Genomic DNA, 10,843 nt, shown 5'->3' on the forward strand with positions numbered 1-10,843 from the left:
CAACTTCTTATAATAGCAATTTTACATAAGAAATTGTCATGAACCTGAGAATCAAATATATATATATATATATATATATATATATATATATATATATATATATATATATATATATATATATATATATTTACAAAACGCCTCGAAACATTATATTGGTGGCCTGCAGGTGGCGCTATTGGCACGTGACGAACGCACATGAGTTTGATCCATTGGGTTTTGTTCATCATTTTCATAATCATCTTCATCATCATCATCTAAGTGTGTCTTAACGCTTTTGCTCAGGTGGCAGATGCTGAAATATTTCGTCTTCAATAAAACACAGGTGAAATGAAAACCCCAGTCCTTTATTGTCTCATGAAGGGCTCGTTTAATGCAGTGAAGATGCTGTGAAGCAGGTTTTGATGTGCCCCTGGGAATATTTCCAGGTGAAAGACCAGGAAACACGGTCAAGGACGTGATAATGAATCTATCAGGAGATGCATTATCTCAGAAGAAATGATAATGTGCCATCAGCTGCACCAACAACACGTTAATGCAAAGTGAAGGTGAACTCATGCAAACACAGATCTTAAGATGCACCTCACATTCATCTGACCACACTGTGATTAGAGAGGTCTAGTCAAACCAGTTCTGCTTCTGGAACCAGGATGAAAAACATCTTTGAGGGATCAGTTCTTATGAAAAGAACCATTTCTTCTTAGTTTTTTAATGGTTCTACTTGTTTGGAACGTTTGTTGGAACGTTCAAAAGTATCATTCCCATAATGTTTGCAACATTCAAAAAACAACTTTTGGAACATTCAGAGAACATTAATAAAAAAAAAAACATTTTTCACAAGTAAATGTTCTCAAAACTATACCACAAAAATTATATTTATACACTTTTCATGATATGTTTTTTTTTCTCCTGAAACGTATCAGTTGGCCATTTTTCTAACATTAAATAAAAAAATTGAATTGTTTCAGAATATTCAAAAGTTCTTATGAAAAGAACCATTTCTTCTCAGTGCAAAGAACATTTTAATTATCTAAAGAACCTTCTTCACCTATAGAAATCATTATTTGTAAGTGTTGTTGCAAGTTTGGACTGTATTATTCTTTTCTTTTTTTTGGAGTATTGTTCATCTTTTTTTGAGAATGGGGTGTTTTGTTTGTTATTTTAAGAATTTGTAATTTTGTTTTTAACAACTTGTTTGTGGAAAAATACTATAATAGTTTCACAGAATTCCTTAATTTTAGATCTGCTGATTATACTCATTTATTTTTAAATCAAGATCAAATATGATATTTATATTTATTTAGTTTCACATTATTTTCTGCTTATTTTGGGAAGTATTATGTGACATAAATGTACTTTTTTTGAGAATGAGTATTGATTTTTTTTTTTTTTTAATTAACAACATATTTGTGAAGCATACTATAACAGAATTAAAAGTTGCTATCTAAATGATTAATCTATTTATTTTACAGATTGTTTTTCAAGTTCAAATGTTAAAATCAAGTGATTTATTTCTATTTTTACAAACAATATGTAACATAAATATAAATTGCATTGCAATCTCCTAATTCGACTCTATATGATTATATGCTGAGCAGCATTTATTATTTGCATTTGGCATTGTTTTACCTCTAATATCTGTGATCAGAGCCCCGGCCAACAAAATTATGTTCAAGTTACATTTTGTTAACATTCCATATTAGTTATAAAAACATTATGTCAATGTTTTCTCAACATTCTTAAATTCCCTTTTTTAATGTTTAAAAAACACTTTTTCTTGGTTAAATGAATGTTAGAGAAAAGATTAAGGGAATGTTGCATTTGACCATTTTGCAAACATTACGGAAAGGTTTGAATGAATGTAGGCTGCTATTCAAGCGACTGAACGTTGGCTGTTAGCCGCGGTTGAGGAGCACAGGTCAGTCAGTCCTCTGCAGGCCGCAGGTCTCCTCTAATGGCTTTATAGAGTCGTAGGAGTGTGTTGGCCCACAGCTCCCTCTGGTGGCCGGGGCTGGTGTGTGGCAGCTGTTGAGCGGTGAACACCATGGTGAGGACGGTGCGCTCAAAGTCATCCATCCGGAGCGAGCCCCGCCGCAGCTCCAGCTGAGCACTGAGCCGCTGGATCTCAGAGAGGCTTCTGGGAAGTACATCCTCACACAGGACCTCCAGGACCTCCAGCTTCCTCATGGACGCCAGCTCCTGATCAGAGATGTGGAGCGTCCCGTTCACCGCGTCCATGTACCCTCCGGACCACAACACCTGTGCAACAAAACCACCGCAGATAACCAGAGATTCACCTCATTTCTTTATTATGGATCAAATTCATCAACAAAAAATTATTCCAGGAACATAAACAGGAGGTCCATTTATACTTTTTTTGATAAATGTTTTGGTTGGATGTTCATATAACGTTTTTTTTTTTTTTTTTACTTTTCTTCTCGAACTTTTGGAACGTTCAAAAGTAACATTCCCATAATGTTTGCAACATTCTAAAAAGGAATGTTCTCTTAACATTCTAACCAAAAACAACTTTTGAAACTTTCAGAGAACATTAAGATAAAAAACACAGTAATTGTTCTCAAAACGATACTACAAAAATTATATTTATATTTTATTTCATGTAATGTTTTTTTCTTTTTCTGAAACGTTTCCATTCTAATTGTTAAGAACATTCAGAGAACATTCAAAAGTAGCATTCCCATTATGTCTGACAACATGATAAAATGGAATGTTTCCTTAACATTCACATAACCAAAAAAAGTTTTATAGCTAAATGGGAACATCAGCCAAACGTTCTGAGAATGTATTTTGTTGCTGGTGAAAACAACAGTAGCATAAAAACACTGCAATTCAACAACAGCTGTAAAGAAGCTCAAAGAAAATAGCATGATTATTCAGTTCAGTTTAATAACATGGTTTATTATCATCTCAATTTGATTTCACTATAAAGCAGCTCTACAGAATGCAGTTGTAATCCAGCTAACAAAAAGAAAGTTTACATGAATGTTACTGAACGTTCTCTGAACATTATGAGAATGTTACTGGTGAATGCTCACAGAACGTTCTGAATCAAGTAGTAACTTAAAAAAAAAACGTTAGACAAACATCCAACTAACATTTCAGAAAAAACATTCCATGAATGATGTATGAAGAATGTTTTTGTTTTGAGAACGTTATTAAAAACCACATCTTTTTTTGATTTGAACACATGGAAGAATGTCACAGGAAGAACAAAACGTTTGGTCTTAACTTGCCAGAACATTCCCTGTTTGCTCAGTTTAGTTTGGTTCTCATCTAACAGTGTCAGTGCAGTTAAACTGATGATATTACTGGATATTTAGCATGTTTCTTGACTGGTTCAGTGGCGTGCAGCAGACTGAGAGCTGAGTCTCGAGAGTTCAGTCTGTGTTTAGCGTGCGACGAGGTCGATCGACAGGCTTTAGTTTGTGTCTGATGTCCCGCAGCGCCACACTGCTGGAATATTAATATGTTTTTCTTTTTGTATTGAATCTAACAGGGGATCTCGTGCATCTCTCAGTATGGAGCGGCTGATGGATCTGACAGCGCAGGAGATTGCAGAACTCAGCACAACTCAATAACCGAGTAAACACAAGAGTATGGAGAGCTATTGATCGCCTGCTTTATTCAACCAGAGATGCTGAAAAGCACATTAAACACCGCTGATAAACAAGTTTCAGTGCTCAGCAAACTTCAGTTTCTGCTCAAAGTCCTCGTGAGAAGTTGTTCTGAAAGTGTTAAGTCTTCTCTGAGCTCAAATGAAAAGCCTTTGATTGCACATATTGATCTTGGCCAAGATAGTTCGCATATAGTGTGAGACATTGTTAATATTTCTGGCAGTGTTTTAGTAGTATAACTGAGATACTTTTAAGGTTTTATTAATATAAAAAAAAAATATATATATATATAATAATTTATAATTTTTACATTTTCCGTTTAGTAACTTTATTGTGTTTGTGTCATTTTTGTTTTTTGTTTGTATTTGTAGTTTGTATTTTATATATATATAAAATATGTCTGAATTGTTTTCATTTATTTTTATTTTAGTTTTAGTTATTTAAGTACATCAGGTTACACTAAATTAAAATAATAATAAATAAAAAAATTATGTTTGGCATCAGTGATATTTTAGTACCATTGAGATGCTATTACAATTTCTGCAAATATTAATTTAATTTATATATTTTCTGCATTGATGTTCAATTTAATTAAGCTTTTAGTAACTTTTAGTGACTTTGTAAATTTCTATTTTTATTTTTCTTCTACATAAAAAAACAAAACAAACAAAAAAAACAATTTGCCTTGGAAACTAGCTGAAATAAAATAACATCTTAATTATTTTTTCAAGTAACGAGTATGTTTTTTATTTATTTTATTTTTTAATTTTACTTTCAAACCAGGTGAAATCTAAAGTTTTAAAAATATTTTATTGTATTACAGTTAACATTTATTTTATTTAAAGTAACATTTTTATGGTTTTAATTTATAATAACCCTTATCTCAATGTAAAAAGTTTCCTTTCTGAATAGTCAGGTTGCCTCTGAAATCTCATCACATCACTCAAGTAAATGGCTTACAAATGCTGTTCGATGTTGACATCTACACTGAGTTTGTTATGGCTCTATATCACGGTATATTGCACACCAGCGTGAGCCGTACCTCAAACAGAAGGCTGGCGTCCTCCGCTGATTTCTGAAACGTGGGGTTGAGAAGTGCTGGCGTCCCTCGCTTCACTCTGAAGGCTGATGGGAACAGAGCTGAGAGACAGAGAGGATCATGGGTAATGTGTTGTGACTCATCACACACTGAAATTTCTCCCAGTGCTGCTGGTTTAGACTCTCTACTGCAGCGCATTCGTCTCAAAGTAACTTCCACAAGCAGCAGACTGTCAGACGAAAGATGCTGTTAATGTTCAGACGCATGTGAGAGGGGTGTTTGTGCTGGAGTGGGTCAGTTTAATAAAACAGAAAAAATCCATGAAAGTTACGGTAAAAGCAGCAGCTGAGCTCGCCAAAAACTAAAAAATAAATATATATATGGTAGCAACACTTCTAGTTTTACCAACTGACCATATTTCATCATTATCATCTATACCAAATTAATAAATTGTGTTTTTACCTTTATAATATACTGACAAACTCATTAAAAATAAGGAGATAAAGTGAAAGATACATGATGGATTAAACTTCAACACAAGCAAATATAGAAGCTATATGATGTCATATACACAAAACAGCATCCTGGTAAGAAGCGACACTAAAATAATGCAATATTAACAGCATAAAATATAACATAAAACCCTGATGTACACTAAGAACTGAGAATAAATGTAGTTAAATTATGACTCATTCTTTCCCAGTTAACAAAACTCTGTTTTAAGAACGTATTGCTAATGTTCCTATAAAGTAATACACAAATTTATTTGAATATTTTAGTTTATGAACGTTCAAATTGTCCAGTTTTTAAAGTGTTTATGTGCACATTTTATAAGTTTGCAAACATTATGTAAACGTTACTTTTAAATGTTCTCTGAACATTCTAAAACAAGTAGCCTATTAACGTTTCAAAAACGTTACATTAACGCTCAGCTAAAACGCTCAGGAAAAACATTCCATGAAAAATGTTTTTGGGCTAACGTTTTGAAAACATTATTAAAGACCCAATAAGTTTGAGCAGAAATTCTGTTAATGTTCCTTGTAGAACTTTTGCCAAAGTTACAGTAGCGTTCCTTACATTAGCATTTAACAATGGCTGCGTCCCAAAGCTCTAAAATGTCAAAAATCAAAAATCAAGGCACATCCGAATCCAAATTCTGCTTCACTTCCTGAAACTTTAAGAGTAAAAATCAGTTTCATGAGGTGTCTTTGTGCAACAACATTGCCTTCAAAGTCATTGCCTGATATGACACAAGTCAGCTGCCTAGGCTTTAGGACACAGCCAATATTGTACTCTACAACTAGCCCTATGTTCATTTCTCATCATATATAGCCCTTTTGTAAACAATAAACAGGTATTTGTTGATTTAAAAAGTGTTTACTGTTACAATTACAGCTGTTTTCACTGTGATGTTTATTTCCTGATTAAAATGTTTCAGCACATGTGTTCGGCAGCTGTGCATCTGTTTCTCTTCTGTGCATGTCAGCGGCTGACGGACAGCGAGATATTGGTCCCGTTTCATCATGACACATCTCTGACCGTGAATAATGCAAGAGGATATCAGTTAAATACGGATGGGTCTTCCAAATAACTAGCAAGTGACATTAACTGGAGACTTTAAGAATATGGACACTTGCAGGAATAACAGGCTTGAACCAAAAACCATCTGAAGTTGACGGGAGCTGTTCATGTGTTTGATCCATTCGGGATGTCGCCAGCATCACACACATTCCACATCTGTTTGCACCGATCAGCTGCAGATGTGTGTCGGTGGGTCTTCAGACTCTCACCTTCATAAACTTGAGCCTCCTGCTCTAAACTGACCTTAGAAACCACATAAACACAGTTGAGCCGAAGCCTCCCGCCGCCAGCCTTCTCCTCGTGACCGCCACACTTCCATGGAAATGATCACTTCACAAAAACATTTTTGTGAGGAAAGCACTGTATAGTTTTCTCAGTAAGTGTCAGTGTGTGTCCTCAAAGATAAACCGCACACTCACAGTCAGGAGTATATTTAAAATGATTGTGTGCAGCAGGAATAACATCTTCATTTTGGATGCATTAAATCGAATCAAGAGTCAAGTCAGGTCAAAACACTGACATTTTACAATCATTGAGATGACTTTGAATTAGACTTTATATTTCATTCTATTTCAAATGTTTTTAGGTATTACAGTACTTGCAGCACTGTGTTTTCAAACATTCAAGCTATTTATCTTCCTAAATTAAATAATTATAGGCCTATTTCAAAACTGCCATATTTCTATTTTATTTTCTGGTGGCTAGAGCGAGGAACAGCCAGTGGCTAGAGTGAGGAACAGCCAGTGGCTAGAGCGAGGAACAGCCAGTGGCTAGAGTGAGGAACAGCCGGTGGCTAGAGCGAGGAACAGCCGGTGGCTAGAGCGAGGAACAGCCGGTGGCTAGAGCGAGGAACAGCCAGTGGCTAGAGCGAGGAACAGCCAGTGGCTAGAGCGAGGAACAGCCAGTGGCTAGAGCTAGGAACAGCCAGTGGCTAGGGCGAGGAACAGCCAGTGGCTAGAACGAGGAGCAGCCAGTGGCTAGGGCGAGGAACAGCCAGTGGCTAGAGTGAGGAACAGCCGGTGGCTAGAGCTAGGAACAGCCAGTGGCTAGGGCGAGGAACAGCCAGTGGCTAGAGCGAGGAGCAGCCGGTGGCTAGAGCTAGGAACAGCCAGTGGCTAGGGCGAGGAATAGCCAGTGGCTAGAGCGAGGAGCAGCCGGTGGCTAGAGCTAGGAACAGCCAGTGGCTAGGGCGAGGAACAGCCAGTGACTAGAGTGAGGAACAGCCTGTGGCTAGAGCTAGGAACAGCCAGTGGCTAGGGCGAGGAACAGCCAGTGGCTAGAGCGAGGAGCAGCCGGTGGCTAGAGCTAGGAACAGCCAGTGGCTAGGGCGAGGAACAGCCAGTGGCTAGAGCGAGGAGCAGCCGGTGGCTAGAGCTAGGAACAGCCAGTGGCTAGAGAGAGGAGGAGCATGTGGCTAGAGCGAGGAACAGCCGGTGGCTAGAGCGAAGAATAACCGGTGGCTAGAGTGAAAAACAGCCAGTGGTTAGAGAGAGGAATAGCCGATGGCTAGAGCGAGGAACAGCCTGGTGGCTAGGGCGAGGAACAGCCGACGACTAGAGCAAGGAACAGCCGGCGGCTAGAGCGAAGAATAACCGGTGGCTAGAGTGAAAAACAGCCAGTGGTTAGAGAGAGGAATAGCCGATGGCTAGAGCGAGGAACAGCCCGGTGGCTAGAGCGATGAACAGCCGACGACTAGAGCAAGGAACAGCCGGTGGCTAGAGCGAAGAATAACCGGTGGCTAGAGTGAAAAACAGCCAGTGGTTAGAGAGAGGAATAGCCGATGGCTAGAGCGAGGAACAGCCAGTGGCTAGGGCGAGGAACAGCCAGTGGCTAGAGCGAGGAACAGCCGACGACTAGAGCAAGGAACAGCCGGCGGCTAGAGCGAGGAACAGCCAGTGCCTAGAGCGAGGAACAGCTGGTGGCTAGAGCGAGGAACAGCCAGTGCCTAGAGCGAGGAACAGCCAGTGCCTAGAGCGAGGAACAGCCAGTGGCTAGAGCGAGGAACAGCCAGTGGCTAGAGCGAGGTAAAGCCAGTGGCTAGAGCGAGGAACAGCTGGTGGCTAGAGCGAGGAACAGCCGTTGGCCAGAGCGAGGAACAGCCAGTGGCTAGAGCGAGGAACAGCTGGTGGCTAGAGCGAGGAACAGCCGGGGCTAGAGCGAGGAACAGCCGGTGGCTAGAGCGAGGAACAGCCGGTGGCTAGAGCGAGGAACAGCCGGTGGCTGGAGCGAGGAACAGCTGGTGGCTAGAGCGAGGAACAGCTGGTGGCTAGAGCGAGGAACAGCCGGTGGCTAGAGCGAGGAACAGCCGGTGGTTAGAGCGAGGAACAGCCGGTGGCTAGGGCGAGGAACAGCCGACGACTAGAGCAAGGAACAGCCAGTGGCTAGAGCGAGGTACAGCCAGTGGCTAGAGCGAGGAACAGCTGGTGGCTAGAGCGAGGAACAGCCGTTGGCCAGAGCGAGGAACAGCCAGTGGCTAGAGCGAGGAACAGCTGGTGGCTAGAGCGAGGAACAGCCAGTGGCTAGAGCGAGGAACAGCCGGTGGCTAGAGGGAGGAACAGCCAGTGGCTAGAGCGAGGAACAGCTGGTGGCTAGAGCGAGGAACAGCCGGTGGCTAGAGCGAGGAACAGCCGACGACTAGAGCAAGGAACAGCTGGGGGTTTGAGCGAGGAACAGCCAAAGGCTACACTAAGGCCGGGGGTTTCTGCAAACACATTTGACGACCCCGGGCTGGACTCTTCTTCGTCCGTAAAAGCCAATCCGGCGATCCACAGCGTGAAGTTGATGTATTTCCTCAGTGACTAGCACGGATCAGCTCTGGGCATAACAAAGCGGATATTGTGCTCTTTTGGAAGGCCAAACAAAGCAGTTTAACTTTCACAATGAAACACACAGCATCTCCATAAAATTGTGCCAGCGACAACAGAGAGAATAAAAGGTACGCCTTCTTTCTTTGCGTGAACATTTGGGTGCTGTTTTGCAAATCTTCCCACATAGTGACGTAGAGATGTGGGGGTGTGTTTAAACAAGGCAGTTTGGGGATGTGTGGCAGAGTCTTAACTTTGATGATGAATATCTCTTTGGATTTGAAACTTTAGTCTTTGTAACTTTACAGATCTTCCTTTTGCACCAAGAGCTTTTTACACTCCAAAGAGAAAGGAAAACTTGAAATCACATCACATGACCCATTTTTTTTTTTTTTTGCTATTAGTTAATGATAATAACTCTGGTTTGGAACACCATATTACAAAATTACAGAATAAAATATATATATATATTTGTGACTTTTTTTTCTAGAGTTTATATCTAACAATATGGACTTTGTTTCTGGCAAATATTTTTAAATCTTCCAATTTTGACTATATTGCTCTTAATTCTTAAATTTAGTCACAAATTTTTTTTTCTTACGAGAACTGTCCATTTAAATGTCATGATTTCTTCTGCCATGCATAAAGACATAAACATTTCAACGTTTTAATCTAATAATTCTGACTATATTTCCTTTCAATTGCAAGTGTATATCTCACAATTTCGATATTAAAAAAGTATTAATAACTATTCTGAGTTTTTGGCACAGTTTAAATGTGTCCTTTCAAGCATTTAAGCAGAAGTGTGTTGATTTGAAGTGCTCATGCTCTGTCTCCCGTCATACCTTTCCTCCAGTGCAGAGACGCAGTGACGGACATCTGACACATCAGCGCAGATACAGACAGAATCCAGAGGGCCGTCATGCTGTTTCTTCTTTTCTCTCGCTGCTTCTCAGTCAGGCCAAGAGACTGTCGCATTCAGCGGTAAATAAACAGAAGCTCAGAGACAGAGAGACACAGAAAGAGAGAAAGAGAGAGAGAGAGAGAGTCTGGCCCCATCTTTCTCTTCCAGTTGTCCCTATTCCTTCAACATACTACCTACTTCTCCTCCCTCTTTGAAGGGACTGGAATGTGTGTGTGTGTGTGTGTGTGTGTTTCATCTGGAAATAATCACAACTCAAACCCAATCTGACTGTTTTTCCTCAAAGGCACCAAATTCATTAGCAGCTGCTTTCTGTAACATACAGATCAGCCATATATATATATATATATATGCATTAACTGTAATTAAACAATAATATATAAATAAAATACATTTTATTATATTAAAAAATATATAATTATTATGATAACTTGGTTTCCAAGCCTGAATTTCTCATTTTAGTTTAGTTTGGCTTAAAGTACTAAATAGGTGCTAAAATAAAATAAAATAAATAAATAAGATTTACTCTAATATCATAAGAAATACAATTAATAAAAAATAAATACATTAATAGGTTTAACTAAAACATAAAAACATATCTTTAACAAAAAATATAAATGTAATATATTTTCTATATATAAATATATACATAAACTTTATTTTGAGCTTTAAGCGCACCTCAAATGAAATGTTTTGTTATATTTGTCACATAGTGTTGTCTCCAGGATGAATCCACACACACGCTCTGCTTCGTATGAATCATCAGATGAGATGTTGTTTTTCAGGCTGTTTAACATCAGAGTCCAGTGCTGCATGAAAACAGTCTCAGTGTTCGGCTCAGGAATTCACACACTGTTGTTCCAGC

General features: G+C 39.1%; 1 protein-coding gene across 1 annotated transcript; it reads right to left on the reverse strand.

Annotated features, from left to right (window-relative positions):
• Positions 1-143: 143 nt before the first annotated feature.
• Positions 144-10,123, reverse strand: LOC113085448 (protein FAM180A-like). Its single transcript, XM_026255135.1, has 3 exons — positions 9,902-10,123; positions 4,675-4,772; positions 144-2,256 (listed from the first exon to the last, which is right to left on the reverse strand). Exons 1-3 carry the CDS (start codon positions 10,032-10,034, stop codon positions 1,921-1,923), a joined length of 567 nt encoding a protein of 188 aa, XP_026110920.1. The 5' UTR covers positions 10,035-10,123; the 3' UTR covers positions 144-1,920.
• Between the last annotated feature and the right edge of the window lie 720 nt (positions 10,124-10,843).

The sequence above is a fragment of the Carassius auratus genome, unplaced genomic scaffold, assembly GCF_003368295.1.
Source record: "Carassius auratus strain Wakin unplaced genomic scaffold, ASM336829v1 scaf_tig00041616, whole genome shotgun sequence".
Classification (NCBI taxonomy): Eukaryota; Metazoa; Chordata; class Actinopteri; order Cypriniformes; family Cyprinidae; genus Carassius; species Carassius auratus.

Bases quoted from the DNA above. Each gene is read 5' to 3' on its own strand.
- LOC113085448 (XM_026255135.1), bottom strand. From the start codon at position 10,034: ATGCGACAGTCTCTTGGCCTGACTGAGAAGCAGCGAGAGAAAAGAAGA. The intron at 4,773-9,901 runs GTATGACGGGAG...TCTGTCTCTCAG, and splicing joins GTCTCTGCACTGGAGGAAAG to CTCTGTTCCCATCAGCCTTC. The intron at 2,257-4,674 runs GTACGGCTCACG...TTTGTTGCACAG, and splicing joins ACGCCAGCCTTCTGTTTGAG to GTGTTGTGGTCCGGAGGGTA.